The sequence below is a fragment of the Passer montanus genome, unplaced genomic scaffold, assembly GCF_014805655.1.
Source record: "Passer montanus isolate IOZ18808 unplaced genomic scaffold, ASM1480565v1 scaffold8, whole genome shotgun sequence".
Classification (NCBI taxonomy): domain Eukaryota; kingdom Metazoa; phylum Chordata; class Aves; order Passeriformes; family Passeridae; genus Passer; species Passer montanus.
In genome coordinates this window covers 2870027-2889356 of record NW_024373256.1, presented here as the reverse complement: position 1 = coordinate 2889356, position 19330 = coordinate 2870027, and the positions used below count along the sequence as shown (strand labels likewise).

The 19330-nt window shown below is 53.8% G+C and overlaps 1 protein-coding gene across 2 annotated transcripts in view; it reads right to left on the bottom strand.

The window, feature by feature from the left end:
• The window catches only part of MAP2K3 (mitogen-activated protein kinase kinase 3), a 30203-nt gene that overhangs the window by 10246 nt on the left and 627 nt on the right, over window positions 1-19330 (bottom strand). Inside the window, exons 1-4 of one of the 2 annotated variants that reach the window (XM_039732267.1) lie at window positions 7735-8189; window positions 3158-3190; window positions 2709-2778; window positions 897-945 (exon numbers count right to left, since the gene is read on the bottom strand). In XM_039732267.1, coding sequence (XP_039588201.1) covers window positions 897-945; window positions 2709-2778; window positions 3158-3190; window positions 7735-7750 — 168 coding nt within the window. In that variant the 5' untranslated portion in view covers window positions 7751-8189. Of the gene's footprint in view, window positions 1-896; window positions 946-2708; window positions 2779-3157; window positions 3191-7734; window positions 8190-19330 lie in introns of those variants that run through there. The other variant, XM_039732266.1, reaches the window with a different exon arrangement.

Below are 19330 nucleotides of genomic sequence, written 5' to 3'. Positions count from 1 at the left end.
TGCCCTGCCCAGCAACAGGAGGTGATGGATGCACCCATGGAGCCCTCCCAGGACAATGGGATGCATGGCATGGCCTGTGCACATCCCAGGGACCCAAGGTCACCACCCACCTCCACTCCTGAAGCTGGACTTCTGCCCAAGTCCTCTTCTCCATCATGTCACTCCAAAATACCCGGACCAGACCCTTCCTGCAAACACTGGAGCAGGCAAGGAAGTGACTCTAGAGAGTTCTCCCTAGGCTGCAGCACTGTCCCCCTGCACACACAGTGCCCAAGCTGTCACAGAGAGCATCTCTCCCAGAGCTCTTGTACCAGGCCCAGAAAACAGCACAGGCAGCAGGATTGTTCCCTGGACCCAGCCAAAGCTTCCTCTCCTCAATCCTAATCCTTGCACTGAGGCCAAGGGACCCAGATCCCATCAGCCAAGCCACCTCCCAGTCTGGAAGGGTCTAGATATAGGGCTGATCCAATGCAGGGTATTTTTAGCTCGTTTGCAAACAGCTTCTGCAGCCCCAAGAAAGCCCATAACAAGAGAACGAAATAAAAGAGAGACAGTGGCTATTTCTAGCAGTGTTTTTCATCAGGTCACTAGGAAAGACTTTGGAGAACCAGAGAGAAACTTTGTGCCCAGCTTCTCCCGGGCCTCAAGCAGCAACACAGACCTGTGGGTAGGTAGGGTAAAGGGACTTTGTTAGGGGCAGTCTAAGACCTTGGTGAGGCCACCCTCATTTAGGACAGATAAGTTGGATCATCCTAGAATGCTTTAGATTGAAAGTTGTATCCCACGAGGCTGCACTCCTGATCTGACAGGTTGCAAGGCACAATCCAGAGAACTCTCCATGCCCAGGGAAAACCAGACTGGAAGGAAGAAAAAAAAGAAACCCCAATCACACGTACTTTATCTCCAATGGTAATGAACGTCCTGGAGTCCAAATTCCTCGGGGGTCTGCAAGGAATGAGACAAGAGTCAGGAGAAAGCCCAGTTTCATTCACCATCTTGGCCAGAGCCAGGTTTCACATTCCTCTGAGCACTTTCAGCTGCTGTTTTCCCCCCCATGCCTCACTGTAGGTTCCAACCAGCGCCCTCCAAACACCCACAAAAGCTTTACATCGTGCCAGGAACGCCTCACCCCACACCCACGGGGCACAGGGAGAACCCCGGGGAGTCAGCCAGGTGAGACATGCACCAAACCACCAGGCTGTGAAACCATTCCTGCTCAGGAGAGGAGCCTGAGGAGCTGAGATGAGACGTTTCTGTGGCAGAGCAGCTCAGCTGTCATGTTTTGACAGGCAGGTGTTGTACCAGCACAGCCACGTAGCCCGAAACGCACGCGAGGGAACAACAGGTAATTCCTCCCCTGTGAGTCATTTGTGTACACTCTGCTGCCTGTTCCAGGCAGGCAGAGCAGGCAGCACTTTGGTGTCACCCTTTGCACAACACCAGGCAGGTGAAAGTTGTCCTTTACAGCTTTTTTTCCTTGTTGCTGCCCACTTCCCATTCTGGGCAGCACGGTACTTTTAGAGCCACCGTGAGTGCTCTGCCCCTTGTGCCTCACTTCTGGGCTCTCCCCATCCCCTGGGAGCTTCTGAAGAGCAGAGATTGCCCAACTGCTTTAGTCTCAATTCCCATCAGAGCAGCCTCCAGCTTCAAGGAAGTACTTTGGGCTCTGAGCAAAAGCCTTGCACTGTGCAAATATTTGCACTGCAGCTTGAAAAGCAGGGAGAAAAGGAGCAGTGGGCAGCCTGCACCAGCCTCTGGGCATGCAAAGCCCTGCAGACTCCAGCATGAGGCCTTCTCCAGGGGAAATTCAAGCCCTGGCAGGAGCAGAGACAGATATGCCCGTGGGGGAAGGAGGTGGTTGTCACAGGCAGGGCAGGGCTGTGTGAGGCTGCACAGCATCAGTGGGAGAGCTCCCCGGCCTCCCCCTTCCTACCTGGGGTTTTCAGCAGTGCTATTTCCCTTTTGGGGACTTCTCTGCTCTCCTGGAGTTCTGTAGAACAGGTTTGTGGAGCAAACAAGGCTCAGCAGTGGTGATGCAGCCACAAGTGTTTTGGAAGAGCACCATGGAAGTGGAATTTTAGCAGTCTGCTCTTTGTCAAACCAAGCACTGCTAGCCTGGGCTCTCCCCCATGGCATAACAAGCATCAGCAGCTCGAAGCAAACAGGGCAGGAAGAAATTCCAGTGCCCTGAGATACTGCTGGGCACTGGCCCCAAACAGCACAACAGTGCAAGATGTCTGTGTCCTCCTTTTAGCAGGGTTAAGGAGCTGCAAACAACTCAAACTAAACCTGATACTCAGGTCGTGTAAAACACTCCCCAGCCTTTGTGCCTCTGGCTTCTGTCCTGGTCCAGCTACCACCTCCTCTCTTCCCCTGCACTAAAATTCTTCCCTCTTCTTCCCTCAGGCAGATTCACTCTCTCTGCCACGTCTTGGCCCTTTGGCATTGGCACAGCCATGGCAGAAAGACTGGGGAGAGCTCCCCAGAGGATTCTGAGTCTTTGCCTTTAGGACATTTCCTATCCAACAGAGTGACACACGCTGTGCACATGTCTGCACACACGTGTGCAATTCCTTCTCATCACCCACAAGACCCAGCTTAAGAGAAATTAATAACTATGCTGATTTTGGGAAGTCTTCACAGGCCATTCCCCTCAAGGAAATGCCAAATGCAGCTCTGGAGAAGCTCCAAGCAGCAGAGATCCTTACGTGGTGTTGGCCACGGGTGGTTTGATGGGGACACATGTTATCCTCAGATCCCGTTTCTTCTTGCCTTTCACTGGAAGAAAAGATGCACACAGGAGGTGAGCAAATGGATTTTTGCTTTTTTCCTTCAAGCACCCTCTTCCCAGCAGCTACTAGGCAAGAATGCACAGCTTGGACCCCTCACCAAGGTCAGCAAAATGCAAGGAAGGTCACAGGGACCACTTGCCCAAAATTTCAGGCAAGAGCCAGGGCACAAATGGGTCTCAATGACACTCTTGAGCACTGCTCTTTAGAAATAGCCAAGGGTGCACTAACAGACCATTTTCCAGGTCCTGCAGCCAAGCACTGTACCCCAAAAGTGCTCTTTACCCTTCATGGCCATTAACCCTCCCCTCTCTTTGGGATTTAAACCCTTCCTGGGGTGAAAGCTGCAATTTCTGCTGGGCACCTACCTGGTTTGTGTGGCTCCAAGGATCCTTTGGAATCTGAAAGAGAAAAACGAGACACCAGCTCAGCCTTCATGCTCCAGCCAAACCCGAGAGCAGCCCTGTCCCCCCATGGCTCAGGGACCCAGCAGAGCTCCAGGACAGGGAGGCAGCTGGGCTTTGGGAGCACAGCCAAGCCTGGCCCCATCCCCGTTTCTCCAGCCACAAGAGGTCCCCACGCCATTAGTGATGTGCAGGGCTCCCAAAAAACCTTCCCTGCCCAGAGGCTCCTTGACCCCCAGGGCCCCAGCCCCAGCCTGGCCTTCCTGGGAAGAGCCAGAGCATGGAGAGCAATGACCATGAGATATCCAGCAGAAATCCAACAAAAGCACTCCAAAATCCAGCAAAAGCAAGGAGCTGGCCCCAGCAGGAGAGGGGACACCCCATCCACATGGAAAACAGGGAAAAACCAGACATGAATGGCTGTCAGCCAGCAGTGAACTCCTCACAAATCTGGGCTGAGGCACCAGGACAAGGCACCAGGAGTGACTGACAAGAGGATGCTCTTGTGCCCCTCCTCCCACTCCAAACAGCCCTGAGATAACAACACCCACTGCTGCAGAGGGAAACAGGGCTCAGGCAGGGCCAGAAACCTGCAGGTGAAAATTCCATCCTGGCTCTCTGGGAAAACAAACTGACCCCAAGGGGCTGAAAGTGCAGCAGGTGAGAGCATCGAGTCCTGATCCCTCCAGGAGAGACAAGGGGGCAGCTGCACGTTGCAGCTGAAGCTGCTGTGGCTGCACACAGCTGCAGGATCCATTCAAAGCAGGAATATCAAGGTGTGCTCCAGGCACGGGGCTGGGAGCAGACAGCTCAGCGTGGCCTTGGACAGCCTTTCAGAACAGCTCCTACCTGCCTGGCTGCTGGGAGCAGGCGTGTGGACAAAGTCCAGCACTCCAAAGGCTGCCAGGGAAGGGAGGGGAGAGCGAGGAGCTGCAATTTCAGCAGCAGACAGCACCATGCAACAGCTCCTGCAGCTGCTGCAGGACAGAAGGGAGACACATGCACATGTCCCCAGCTCTGACAGCCCCCAGCCCTGCCAGCTCCAAGATAAATCAGGTGCCTGGGACTCACTTCTCCTGCCCTGTCCTTCCCCAAACGCAAACCTTGCTGAGGTTGTGGTTAAAGCTGGTCTGCAGCACACTGCAAAGGTCCCACCTGCAGGACCAGCAGCATCCCTCCCTGCTGAGGGAATCAGCACAGATCAGTCCACACCCCCACCTTATCTGCCACTTTTCCTGCATCACAGCTGAGCCATGAGCTCCAAGACCAGCACAGTTTCCATGATGTGAACTTCCAGCTCAGTGAAACCAGCACACGAGCCACTCCACCCCAACCAATCCCACTGGGATGGAAACCACCTAACCATGTCAGAGCAGTCACAAGTCCTAATTTGAGAGCCTGCAGAGTTCCCCTTCCCCACTGCCCACCCAGCAGGGCTGGAAGGGGCACTATGAACAGCCCCACACACCCACTGGTGGCACTTGGCAAAATACCCAGTGGAGCAACAACAGGAGCAAACAAAACAGAGCCAGAGGAAAGATCCTGTCCGTGGGCTCAGCAGTGCCTCCCCTTCCCACTCCCAGCTTGTGCTACTCAGTGTGGGAGGCCAAGAACAGAATCCAGAAGCTGGGGTCCCCTGAGTCCTTCTGCACTCAGTTAGGAGTTGCTGTGGGCACCCATCCTCTGCCAGGGATGGATTCAGCTCCGTGCTGAGCGTTTCACCCCCAGAACCTGCTCCAAAACTCAGCTCCAAAACTCTGCTCCACACACAGGCTCCCCCCCTCCCAGCATTACCAGCCAGACCTCTACACGAAGCCCTGAAACCCCCCCATGCTGGCTGGGATTCTGCTCCATCTGTTTGCTCTCCTCTCCCCAATTGCCATAGTAACCCTGCAGAGCCGGCACAAAGCGCCTTCTGTGCCACCAGCAGCTCCCCTGGCACCACGGCCCTGACTCACAGGGCACAGCAGGGTCCACAGGCACCCAAGCCAGCCCTCTGCAGGATGGTCTCAGCCCTTCCTCAGCCCTTCTGGGGTTGGAGGGAGCTGGGAGCAGCCAGTGTGGGGTTGGGAACCACAGGGTGCTTTGCCCAGCGGAGCCCAAGCTTGCAGGCAGGATTTGCAGCATGGGACATCAGGGCAGCAAGGGACACAGAGATTCCCTGTTCCAAAGCCCCTGCTCCATACAGGAGAGTCTTTTGATGTGCACTGGCCATGAACTCTGCTGTCACAGGCACCCTGCACACTTCCCTGTACTCCCAAACTACCACCCTTGACTTCCCAGAGGTGGAATCAGCAACCATCCCTTTCCCAGCCTGTCCTGCTTAGCCCCCAAAAGCACTTCCTAGCTCCAACGTGAAAAAGCACTGATTAAACCAGAGGTATTACACCACCACTCCCAGTCTCTGCCTGAACCACCTGTGAAGGGCAGAAAATCCAGCTCAGCCCGTGGCTGCAGGAATAAAATCACCCAGGGTGCTGCCCTGCAGCCAGGAGCTGAAGCAGAGGTTGGATTTGCTTGTTACAGCTTTCCTAAAAATTGACATGAGATTTCCAGCTCCCAAAGGCTGGCCTGAACTACTCCTTGCTGCAAGCTTCTCCCACTGCTTGTGGCACCAGTGCTTCTCCCCAAGGAGAGCCCATGCCCCGTTCAGGCTGAATGAGAATGCAGGAAAAACTGGGGAAGTGAATTTAAAAAAGGAAAAAAAGAGAGAAGCAGAAAGGCAGTGGGATGGGCATGACATGACCCTGCAATTCAAGCCTTCAGCCCCCACAGGCAGCTGCTGTCAGCTCCTTCCCACTGGAGAGTCCCTGGCACTGTCTCTCCTACCCTTGAGGCTCAGCACAATCCCTCCCACATTTGGGATCCCGTGAGAATCCCTGCAGGAGGAATTGCTAGAATGTGCACAACTGCTTATGTCACCTGAAAATCCCGGAAATGCTCCAGCTTCCCAGGGCACTGGGCTCTTGCAAGAGGGGTGTCTGCAAGCCAAGTTCCCCTCAAGAGATCCCCCTGCAAAGGCTGAATGGAAGGCAGCAGCAGGACAAGGCAATCTGGGGACATGTCCTGGTTACCCCTGCAAGCTCCAGGGCTCTGCTGCCAGCCCCGAGCCCATGGCATGGCAGGGCACCATTCTGGGCACAGGAAAGGGCTGCCAGCCACAGACACACACAGCACAGTGCCCTGCACCCAGGCAGGGGAAAATTAGCTGACAGAAGTTCCTGGTGCGGATGAAATTGCAACCCACGTGATGCTGCAGGCACGTAACTGCATCCTTTATGCTAAGAAAGGAACCATTTCCTCCTAAAGAGAAAAGAAAAAAAAAAAAAACCCCAACGAGATTTTTTTCTCATGCTATAACCACCACCAGTTAAGAATCACCAGACATTTCCTGGAACTGCCTAATTCAACACCGGAATCCTCATTTTTGCCACCACCAACTTCAGCCCTGTTAAGCTGCACCTCTCCACGGGAGGTTTTTCCTTCCCACTCCGCTGGCGTGGGCGGAGAGAAATGAACAGGACAATCTAAAGAACTGCAAATAAAACTATTTGCCTGAGTCGACCTTTGAAATTAAACCTCACCACTGCCTCTCCAGGGCTCTGGTTGTAGCCCCAGGTGAAGTCCTGGGCACGGGAGGCTGCTCTGAGAGCTGTGCTGCTTTGTTAGTGCTGGGGGAAATGTTTTGGATGCATCCCGGCTCTCCTCAATCCAAGGGGGAGAGTTAGATGCCATGGATAAGGGAGAAGGCTGGAGGGTGGATCCCAGCCCTGCTGCAAAAAAAGAGCTGGAACAAAAAAGCATGAAGGGGAAAAAAAAAGAAGAAAATAAAGGAAATAAATTTGAGGCAGTGTGCAGAGCAGAGAGGGGAATTTGGGTGCTTGGTCATGAGAGCCAGCTCCTCACAGGCACACTTTGTGCTGTTTTCCACTGCTGGGAGTGGAAAAAGCTATCCATGGAAGTGGAAAAAGGGCTCTCAACCTGCCCAGAGCCATCACTCATCAGCCCGCCGAGGTCCCGCTGCAGAGGGGCTCCGGCGGGTCAGCGCGCTCCGCACTTCTGCAAAACCGCCAGCGAGCAGCAGGAAAAAACCACGCTGCACAAAAAGCCCCTTGCAGCCCCAAAACTGCCTCGCAGCCTGTGCTGAATCAGAGCTGCTGACTGCTGGGGCCACGGGCACCCACCTTGCCCATGCAACAGGCAGGGGACAGCCACCAAGAGCTGCTGGAATACCCTGAGTCCCAGGAATGCGACTCCAACCGGAGCCAGAAGCCAGCTTCACCCTCTGCATATTTTCCTTCAGACATGCTGGATTTGATTTTTTTTTTTAGCAATTAAGACGCCAGAGTTTTAACCCCACAGAACATGCAACTTTTCCAGCGCTTTAAAAATAGATCCCAGCTGCAAAGACCGACCCCCTGCCCAAGCCAGGAGAAACAAAACCGCGTGCATTGACCCCAGAAAGTTACTCAGCCCCTTTTAGCACCAAAACCAGCCCTCTGCTCTCCCCCACCACGTGTTTTGGAAATTGCAACATCTACCTTGCTTCTTGTCCATGGTTTCCCAGAAATGAAGAGCAGCGCCGGCACGCCTGGCACAAGAGAGGGATGGGGGCGGACTGGAGGAGGGAGGGGAAAAAATTCCCGCAGGATCCAGCGCAAGGCACTTCTTGCAAGCACCGATGATTCTTTTCAGTGGGAATGCATGGCCCCAAGCACCCGCTGGCTTCACAGAGCCCTCCTCGCCGGGCGTCCCCAAATCCCTGGGGTCCCCAAGGCTGGGAGCAGCAGCCAAGGCAAGCAAGGGGGACTGGGGAAGGTAGAGCCGCGTTCCCTCATCGGCAGCTGCCGAGGTTGGCCGGACTCGGCTCCGATTACCCTTGAAAGCTCAACAGTTGTAAAAACTGCAGCAGAGAAATAGCAGGTGACGTCAACAGGAAACTGGTGGGGAGCCAAACTCCAGCTCCGGGAGCTGCTGAAGCACTGGATTGCTAAAGTGCATCCCGGTGGGACACGTTCTCTTCCCACAAATTCAACCATTCCAAGCCAGCCTGCGGGCCCAGGCATCCCACCGGAGTGACCCTTGCTCCAGGACAGCCCTGGCACCAACCAGCAGAGCCAAGGCTCGCTGGTTTGGGCACCAAAAGGGTGCTGGGATGCAAAGAGGTCACATTTGGTCGTGCTGCAGGTGACACGTTAATTGCTCTGCCACTAACAACTATTACCACAACAAATAGTAGAAATATTGTTCCATGACAATGCCAGCTCGGAGCTCAGTAGCTATTCCAGGGTGACAACCGAGATGGCATCTCTGGTAGCAAAATATAAATTGCTGCATGCACTTGGCTGGGAAATAGCAAGGGAGAGTGGGAAAATAAAGGCATTCATTTCTCTGCAAGCACGTGCAAGAAAAGCCATGGCCAAGAATTGCTGCTCTTCCCCTTTCCCTCAAAGCCGCTCCAGCAGAAGCCAGCACTGATGTTCCTGATCAAAGCCAGGCTCAGCTCTGACAGGCTGCAGTTTTGTTTTCGATTTCCCCGTCAGCCTGGAGGGGAGATACTGTACCAGATTCTTTACCTTAAACTAATTATAGGAAATCTAGCAGTGCTTTGCTGCTGAGCTCTCTCCCCACTCCAGTCTGTGCGGGACCAGGCACATTTGCAGGCTGAAAAGTCAGAGGTCAAGGTAAACGCACATACCAACATAATGAGTGGCTCTAATTTTAAATAGTGTTTATGTAAGCCCCAGAAGGACTGCGGAAGGTATTTTCTCAGGCTCATTTCCACTCCCAGGGTATAGTTTCAGGCACAGATCATCAGCACATAAAGGATGCTGACGCAGGAGCTGCTCTTGCAGATGGCACTGAGAGCCACCAGCACCCGTCCCCAGCACTCCTGGGGAGAGCAGTGCTGCTCTCCCATCACTCATTCTATTAACAGCTAATTCCCTCTCACCCAGACACAGACACTCCAAGGATCTTTACAGACACCCACAGAGTCAGAGCTGCTTTGGAGCAGAAAGTCCCTAACCCAGCAGGTGGGATGGGAAAGAAGATTAACTTTGAATTTGTCCCGTTGGGTTTCAGCGCCCGAGGACCCGGGGTGGTGTAAAGCTGAGCTTCCTGACATCTCAAAAGCATCTTAAAAAATAAACAAACAAGGAAAAAAAAAGTGAAGAAACAAAAACAAACCCAACCATCCTTTCAAGTCTCGCTGTTGGGAACTCTTTCAAAGGTTTGTTGGTGCAGTAGGAATAGCCAGGCGTGCACCATTTACCAGAAATTATCCAATCCTTTATAGGGCACAGGTAATCCCAGGGGAACAAAAAGCATCAGGTGTTTCACTGGTGTTAACAAAGCCTCCCCACGAGGGACATCACCCCAAAACAGGTGAGGGATGCTGGGAGAGCAAATCCTGGGAAGAATTCAGGTACTTGCACAGGGCAGAGCCAGGGACAAGGATGGCTCCCATCCCTCCCAGCAGCCTCCTGCCAGGGGGCTGGCTTGAATAAGGGGAAGAGCACACCCTCAAAAACAGCAATGAGCTCAAAGAGTGCCCTGCCAACACCGGGCCCCTCTCCCCACCCTTCCCCTGTGGACACACAACCCCTCCCGAGGCCACTTCAGTTAAGGCTGGGTCACCATCACAGCCAGGGACTGGAGAAGGGGATGAGCTGCTTGAAGTGTCCCATTTGGGGCTGGAAAGAAGCTTTTTATAGGTGTGTTTGGGATAGACCACAAAATTAATTACTTCACCTGTCCCCTAAGCAGAGCTGCTGTCTAACCACGTGGACAGTCTGATTTTCACGGAATACTTCATTCCCTCTGCTCAGAGACAAGCCCATGCACCAGCTGCCTGTCCCATCCCACACCACAGTGCCCGACGACCCCACATCTCCCAGGAATGGCAGCAGCTTCCCTGGCCAAGGCTGCAGTGCAGGCGCTGCCCCAGTCCAGGATGTGCTCGTGGCACACACCAGGCACACGTCCCACGGGAATGCCTCACGTGCTCCACACAGGCTGGAAACTCTGCTTGGAAACAGAGCCTTTGAACTGAATCCAGTTGGAAAGGGAACAGTGTTATCCTTCTCATCCCCTCGGATGGGGCATGACATTGCCCATGAGGCTGGGGACAATCAGAGCAGGACGTCACAGCCACAGTGCCACCAGCTCTGGATGAGACTGTGCAAGGGAGAAGGATGTGACCTCCCGGTGTCCAGTGAGGAATTTGGGGATGGGCACTTCAGCCAGAGCCTCTGACAAGCAGAGGCATTGGCACAGGCACCTCTGGGGCTCACAGGCACCTCTGGGGCTCACAGCCACACCCGGGCTCTGTGCAGCAGCCAGATAACAGCGGGGCAGCCCCGGGAGGATGTCACCGCCCAGCCACATTCCAGCTGTATTTTTAGGTTACCTGCACAACCTCGAGGGCTGGAAAAAACGTTTGATTTTGTCCCCATGTGTCAGCCTGCCCTCGCCCAGCCCCGTGCCAATGGAACACACAGCTCCACTCCCACATGTGACCAGAGGCCAGACTCCCCTCAGGAAGATGAAAAGCCCTTGTGTGGCAGACACTGACGTGGTGACATTACAGGACACGCCACGTAGGTGCCCAGAGCTGTGGTGCTTTGCACCAGAGCTTGTGCAAAACCCCTGTGCAAAGGTAGTGACAGTCACAGGAGCAGCTATTCAGAGCAGGCACTGAGCTGGGGCGCAGGCAGAGCATCCTCTGGGATGGGCAATGCCTCCTTTGCATCCTTTGCTTCAACTGGATTTTCCCCCAAAAAAAGCAGTGGCTGAGGCTGCACCTCTTCAAAGCTCAGCTTCGTCCTGAGACAAAGATCTGGAAGGAATCCCAGCCCTGATTCCCTGGGATTGTCAGGGGAAGGCAAAGGAGACAATGCTTAGAGAAGAGCAAAGAACACACTGGAAGAAAAAAAAAACCAGAAGCATCATCACCTGTGCCCCTCTCCTTGCCAGCAGGTACCAGCATCAATCCTTCCTTTGATTTCTCACTCCATAGGCTAAGCCATGAAAAATAAAATCTGCTTGGAATTGATGTGAGTGGCTAGTGACAGTTTCCTGATGGGAGAGAAAACTCAAACTGTCCTTGGAATAGATCAGCTTGACAGGAGGCACAGTGGGAAAGGGAATAGTTTGACTTTGTAACTGTCAGCAGTAACTCAACTCCAGCATCAACAGACACTTTTTCTATCCAAACTGGCATAATTCAAGTACTTCCAGGTGTCCTTGGAAACTTATAAAGAGAGAAAAGTATTCCCTTCTCTGGTTCTTAAAAAAAGAAAAATGAGAAAAAAAAAGATTTCTACCATCCTCCCTCCAGTTTGCTTTGGGCAGGGATAGTGACATCATCTCTGCAAATGATGTAAGAGAGCAGGCACCTGCTATGAAAATGGAATTTATGGAGGAAAAAAAACCCCTTCACATTCCCAGCTGCCTGCTCTGGGGGAGAGGCAGAAACAAGAGACTGACCCAGGTGCTTCCCTGGCCCACAGACCTCAGGCAGGACTTTCAGGAGCAGCATCTGCACTGGGGAACAGGCCAAGCAGCTGCTCAGTGGGTTCACAGTGACATGATTCCCCAGGGACCTGGAATGCTTCCCACTCCCAGGGTGCCACCACAGCTCAGGGGGACAAAGCCTGTGCTCCCTCAGAGGAAAACTTCTGACCTCCAGCACTGGCAGCACATCTCCGAGGTGCAGGAGCAGAGAAAACCTTGGATTACTCCCTTTGGAGCAGGGTGCTGTTCCAGCAGCTCACAGAAAGCAGCAGGAGAGTGCTGCAGTAAAATTCCCTGAATTTCTTGCTGTCCCACGCCAAATTTTTACCCTTTTTGGTACATATTCCTCTTCCCTGCCTCTCTCACCCATCCCTTCTCTGCTCCAGGGAACCAGGCAGGAGACACAAATACAAAGAGAGAGCTCAGCCCCAACAAGCTGGACCTGCAGGCTCTTTTCCTGGCATTAACCACACCATCCTTGTGGCCCACACCACGTACCTCCTGCCCTCCCTCCCATCACTGTTCCTCTGCCCCACAGGACAGACTGCATCCACACTCCCAGAACAAACCCCGTGTCCAGCTGGCCTATGAGCAATCACCTTTCTCTCCTTTGTCCCCTCACACTCCCTGCTGCAAAGCTTAAAAAATGCTCCAGTTAAAGGCTGGAGCACCAGCACACTGCCAGCCCCATTCTGCCCTCTCTCCTCTCCACAGGTTCTTATCAAAGGCTGTAGCAGGTCTGTGTGGGGAAAACACTTATTTTCTGGTGGATTTGCCCAGTAGCCACAGGGCAGCTTTGATTCATGACAAGGAAAAGCTCGGCAGGAAACGTGCCCACAGCTCAGTGGTGTTTTACCACCACAGCTGCTCCTCTGGGTGGGATTGATCTTCTTTCCCCTCCTTCTGTCACTCTCTCACATCCACCCTATCACACTGCACTTTTTGCAGTGTTCAGGGAAGTGAGAGTTGCAGTTTTTCCCAGTAAGGGCAGATTGAAGGGCTGCCTCTCCATCCCAGGAAGGCAGAGGTCTCCACAGCCGGGCTGGTCCCGACGCATCCGGCTCACATCCCAGCTCGAGAGCTCGCAGTGACTCAGCCCAGCCCAGCCTGCAGCTGTCTTGGGGCACACTCAGGGCTTCCAAGAACTATTTCCATCTGAGTAAGAGAAAATCAATTTTTAAGAATCCCCTTTCTCTCAGAAGAGCGAGCCTCACATCCGTGTTCTGGGGAAAGGAGCAGCGCTCTCTCTGCAGGCTGTCGTGTGGAGAGGAGCTGGAAGGAGATGTGTGAAACGTCAAACCTGTCTGAGATCAAGGGAAACACACCCTGGCTCCTGTCCCTGGGATGGTTACACATGGTTTCCCTCACTGCTGAGGCTGTAAAACCCCACGGGGAAACCCACAGTTACCAAACACAAAGCCCTTTGTGGATCCAAAATTAAGGGGAAACTCTCGCAGCTACCTGGAATGTACACAAAAACATCACACCTACAGGGGAGCTGCTGGAGGAAAAGCTGAGTGGTTTTCAAGCACCTTAGCACAGCACACACGAGGCTGATAAGAATTAGAAATTCACCCACAATTTCTGCCTGGTTATTTCTGGAGGCACCTCCTCCAGCCCTCGCTTCACTCTCATCACCCTTTAAGAAACCAGGGACAGGTGTAATTAATACCTGCAAAAAGCTGCTCTTGGGTAAGAAAGCAGCACCAGCAGAGCACAAGAAGCAGCCCCAGCACAGCACAGCCCTGCAGGCATCCTGGGCTCCAAGGACAACCCCAGCCCTGGCTGGCACCTGGCGCTCACCTCTGATGCTCAAAGCCAAAAATTGCAGGGATCAACCAAAAACCTGAGGGAAACAGGCTGCAGATGCTAACAGAGAGTGAACACAGGGAGCTGTACAGGCAGATAATCTGAAACACCCACCACATCCCTCTTTATAGCAGCCTTAAAGCAGTGTGGAGCTGCTTCCAGACTTAAGGAAAACGGGTGCTGCCCAAGACAGATAGACAGAGCTTGGCACAGGGGCTGGTCAGGTCCAGGCTGGTCCTCCAGCAGCATCACCACCCACCAGCACCTTCACCCCTCTTTCTGCACAATCACATAACTTATTTTTTTTTCCCTGACCACCACAGGGGTGGCAGTCAGCACCACGGGTGAAACAGGTGAGGATTTGGCACAGGCTGGAGGATTTTAGTCCTGGGGACACCAGGGGAATCTCAGAAGTCAGCTGAGCACACGTGCACACACACACAGGTGTCTCACACTGCCCTGCCCCGTGCCAGCAGGGATTCTCTGGGGGTTTTACAAACAGGCACGTGGGGCTGGGCTTGTCACCTACCCCCGAGCACCTCTCAGAGGTGTTTGGAGGATGACAAAGAGCAGCCAAAGCCACGAATCAGCACGAGATCACCTCAGCTTTGGCCGGGGTGCAACTTGGCAGCACGTCAGGAGAGAAACCGAGCGCTGCAGAGCAGCAGGGCACTGGGAACTGTGCAGAGCAGCTTTCCTCAAAAGCCCTGACCCTGAGCACATCTGGCCCTCAGCACAGGAGCCACGTCACTGTCGGTGACGAGCTGCAAAGACATCCTGGTGTCTGCAGCACCACACAGCCCTGCAGCCATGCCCCCAACGCTCAGGGCTGATTCAGAGGGGCCATCCCAAGGGCTGCACACTTTGCTGCTTCATCACCTCCCTCTCAAGCCTCAACTTTCCCACTCCCACACCAAGTAAACCAAGATCCTCGTGCTACAGCAAAAAAACTCTTCAATCCTGCAGCGTGTTTGCCCTTCACCAGCTTGAAGAGGGAGCAGTCTCCTGCAGGGAGGGATGAGTGCAAGACGGAACATCTGCTCCAGCTGTGCCAAACACCCTCCAGGCAGCAGGGTCAGGCTGTGCCACCTCCAAGCTGCTGTTAACACAGCCCAGGGCAGACACCCACGGCAGCAGAGCCAGGCTGCTGCGTCAGCCATCCCCACGGGACCCCAGCTAGGAGGGGATCCATACACACTCACACACCACAAAGCAGCTTCTAACTGGCCTGCAAGCCCAGACAAGCTGACACACCCTAGATAACCCCGTCACCCTCCCCTAAACCACCCCCAGCCCGTCCACGTAACCAGCCCTGGGTGTTTATGATCTGTCACACACATGACTGTCACCTGCCAGGCCCTGCAGGACAACTTCTTCCCCTCCTGTCCCTCTGTCCTGCACTGCTGGTCCCATCCACACCCCTCACCCGTGGATGCTGAGGGAGGATGTGGCTCCTGATGCTGGCAGGACCCCATCCCAGCTGCAGGGATTTACACAATCCTCACCAGAGACCCCCAAGATGTTTAGGAATGAAATACAAGAATTAAAAGCTGCTTTTTACATTTCCTAAAAGGCACCACCACAGCAGCAGAGGAGGCAGCAGGGATGAACTGGTGACAAGGGGGGGCACTTGGTGCTCAGCAGGCAGATCCCAGGGAGAACAGGGTCCAGGCCATTCCCAGAGAGCTCCATCAGACACGAGCAGCTTGGCTGCTGCCAGTGCCAAACCACAGCTAAGGTTAGCAGCCTCTGATGGGAAATTACTTGTATTGAGCACTCTGGAGGTTTCTTCCTTTCCAAACCCAGATTTGTCTTTGGTGGTGGTGAGGGGGGAGGAAGGGTGAATGCTCCACAAACAACTTCTGGTAAGTGTTGTCTCCTCCTCATCCTGCCTCCTCTCACAAGTTCTGCTTTGAGTGGAAATTTATCTTTTAATTTTTTTTTAATATAATTTCAATTGAAATGATGAAATTAAGGCTTAGAGCACAGATGAACTCAGCAGTGCCACTCCCTGGGCACAGTGCAGCCAAGAGGAGGGAGTTTGTGGCAGCTCAGTGGGTGCTGGAGAGGGTCCAGCCCATCCTCACCTTCACCCCACTGTAGGTCTCCAGCATAAGGCAATGATTTCCTTCCTCCCCTACCCACTGGGACCCCCAGATCCTGCCCTTCTCTTTGGCCACACTATAACCCACCACGTTCTACACAAGCAGCACCTCTGCTCCAGCCTTTTGCTGGGCAGAGAAGCGGCTGCAAGAGAAAGGAGCACACAGGGAGCCCTGTCCCAGCTCCAAAAAAAGGGAGCAGACTCGGATCCAGGGCAAACTGAGGCTCACTGAGACCACAAAGCAGCACTGTGACATCTGAGATTGCTGCAGTTGTGCCCAGTCATTCCAGAGCTCCTCAGGACAATGAACATTGGGACTCACAGCACCACTGCAGCATTGCCTCTACACAGGTAAGAGGCTGTGAGGAGATGAAAAATCTCCCAGGTGGAAAAAACCAACAGAAACTTCCAGTTTCCATCATTAAAAAAAAAAATCCTCTCTGCCCTTTCCCCCACTCCGAATCCCTGACTAACACTTGACCTGTGCTACAGAGGTTTGTCAGCAAGAGGCAGCGGGTAGATCCAGCTCCATAGAAGCCACAAGCCATCCTGAGTCATGCCAGCAAAACCCCAAACTTTTTGTTGATACAGTAAAATCACCTCCCCAGCCAACACAAGTTCCTCTCCAAGCTCTTTCCCCAGCAAACAGCCAGCCCAGGCCGTGCCTTATTAATCAACACAAGCAAAAACCATCTTCTGTCCAAAAACCCACAGAGCCCCACACCTGCAGAGGTGTCATTTTGGGACACAAAATCACCAGTACCGGAAAGCTGCTCCCAATGGGAGCCTCTACAAAGCACAGGTGAGTTTCCTCCAGCAACAACAACCTCTGCAAACAAACTCCAGCTCAGCCCTGGACCACAGCTCAGAGGTGGAAAACAAAGGGATCAGCCTGCAGTGAGATTCATTATCCACTAAAAGAAAAGCAGGGAAGCATCCCTCCAGGGAGGGAAATGGATTGCTGAGGCACAGCTAAACATTTATCACATCCAGCATGATATTTTCCAGGCACCCATGGTTATGCCAGCAGAGGAGGAAGGCAGGAGCAAAGTGCTGTGTTTGCTCTAGGATCGTTACAATTCATTGGATTGGAGCTCTGTGATGCTTCAGCTAGAATTAAAGAATGGCTCCATGGGATCAGAGCTCCCAGCTCTCCCAGCACTCACACCCTGGGAACAGCTGGCTGGTGGCTGCTCTGCCTGGACATGACAGGAGCCCAGGGCCAAAGTCCTGCTTCAGCAGGTCACGACCCACACGTGTATTTTTGGCAGAGACGCCTTTTTTTGGGGATGGCGGCTGGAAAAGTGTGAATGGCAGATGAGACAGTGCTGGATTCACAGACTGAATTGCATAACAGTGGTGTGCTCCCACGGAGGGCACAGCCAGGGCACGGCAGGGACAAGGCACCACCACTTATTTACCCACCCAGAACAGACGTGCCACGAGAACAAGCACCAGTTCATCCCCAGGTCCTGGCATTCCTCACTGCTGCTTTTTCCAAGCCTCTGTGGTAAAGGAGAGCTGCCTCCCCAGAGGCACAGCCTGGCTCCAGACAGATCCTGATCCCTCTCCCAAAGAGCACCTCTATTCCCAAAGGACAATCTCCCTGCTAAGGAAAAACACTTGGTTTTTAATTACTCAGGCAGCAGTGCTGGGTGAGCCAGGAGAGGAGAAGCAAGTCTTCTCCCTCCAGATCCCACCCATGCACTCACCCTCCCTCCCTCCCTGCAGCTGCTTTTCCCAGCAAACTCCAGAATTTTGGGAAATAACAATTCCCCCACCTGCAGCTCATGCCTGTCCCTCCAGGAGAGGCTTCCAGGCATCAGGGGCCACTCAAGCCACAGCCAGCAGCCCCAAGGATGGGCACAGGGATTTCCACGTGCAGGGCAGGCAGAAGACACACCTTGATGCCCAGGGAAAAGGCAACAGCCTGGTTTTGTATCCCCAGAGTCTCAGACCCTGCATCCTCCACTGTGTTTCTGCACCCACACAAAGGCTGAAAATTCCCTGAGGGTTCATCCCCTCCTGCTTTAACCTCTGGGATACAACACCCTCCCTGCACAGCATCCACTCCCTGAAAAAGGTGGAAAATCACACCCAGGCCCAGCCACATGTTGCAGGCTGCACCAGAGGCTGTGTCCCTTGCAAAGCTCTGCAAGGAGGACACGGGGACAGCTCCAGAGCTTTGTTCCCAGTTCCTTCCTGCAGTGCCACCCAGGCCATGAGACACAGCTCAAGGGAACTTGGGTGACCTGAGGAAACAGGGAGGTTTTGCATACATGAGTAAACATCAGCCTCAAGAGTGCAAGATAACACAGGAGAAGCTCTCCCACATACAAGATCCTGCGAGATAACTTGGATCAGGCAGACAGGAGCAATGGGAAGAGGAAGAAAGAAAGCCAAAATCCTCCCCAAGCTCCACAAAATCCCCAGAAGGTGTTTATCTCCCAAGCTATGTTTAGTGCAGAGCACAGCCCCGGCACAGCACCATTCCTGTCACCAGTGTCACGGCCAGCCACGTATCCCAAAAATCTCCCGAGGCAGGAGACAGCCCTGTGACTAAGCCAAAGTGATGGCAGGTGAGTTTTGGAAGGCATCTGTCACCAAAAGAGCCAACAAGAGCTTCAACACAGCAGCCTCTGTTTACAACCCTGAGCAACACAAACCCAAGGAGAACCAGCAAAGAAAACCTGAGATTGTTCACTGAAATTCCTTAAGGAAAACCAGGGAAATTTAGCTTAAATTCAGGCTGCTTGAAAGAGAGGGAAGCAGCTGCCACGAGCAGCAGGTGCACACAGTCAGACCTGCGAGCATCCCTGGAAAAACCCCCTGGGAGGCAGGTGCAGGCCAAGGAGAGGCAGGATGAGAGCAGGCAGATGTGTGCCACACACTCAGGATCCACCCTCGTGCTGCTGCTGCTGCCCTGGTGGAAGCAAAGGAGCTCAGCTCAGACAGGGACTGAGAGCTGCCAGCAGACACCAGGTGCTCTCAGCACAGGACAGCAGGGCTAACAGCATGAATGAACCACTTTATCACAGCCAACAACAACCTGCACACACAGAGCAGCTCCAAACCTCCTCTGAGGAGAGCACCACGCTCCCAGGTGCTCCTCCAGGCATCACCTCCTGATGCCAGCCACGCTGCTTCCCCCAAAATCCTCCAAAATCCTCCAGGCTCAGCTCGGGCATCATCTCCCGTGGGGCACAAGTGGTTCCCGGGGCAGGCTCACCTCGTCCCTCCATGCACACATCCACTGCTCCGGCACAGGCAGCCGAGGAAAGGTCTGGGCTCAGGTGTCCCAGCCTTTTAAGAAGCCTGGATGATCCCTTCCAAGGCTGGATGGCTGAAGGCATGTGCTCCTACCTGTGAGTCAGCAGCTCCACTCAGCAGCTCCGAAAATCGCTGCTGATTCACCCCCTGCTTACACAGCAAACAGGAAACTCAGGTCCACATTCCCTCCGGATAAGACACGGATCGTTTAAAACCGGGGTGGGGGGGAGGAGGAAAAGAAAAAAAAGTCACGGGAGGCGCGTTCATCTGCTCACATGGCTCCTGACTTCGAGTTTCCAGAGCATCACTCCCGCGCGGGGAAAACCCCTGGAATTTTATTCCGCTGATTCCAGGGGCGGCAGGCACACTCCGGGATGGAGCGGGCTCCGGGGAGCACCGGGACACGGGCAGAGCCACCCCCTGTGCCCGCCCATCCA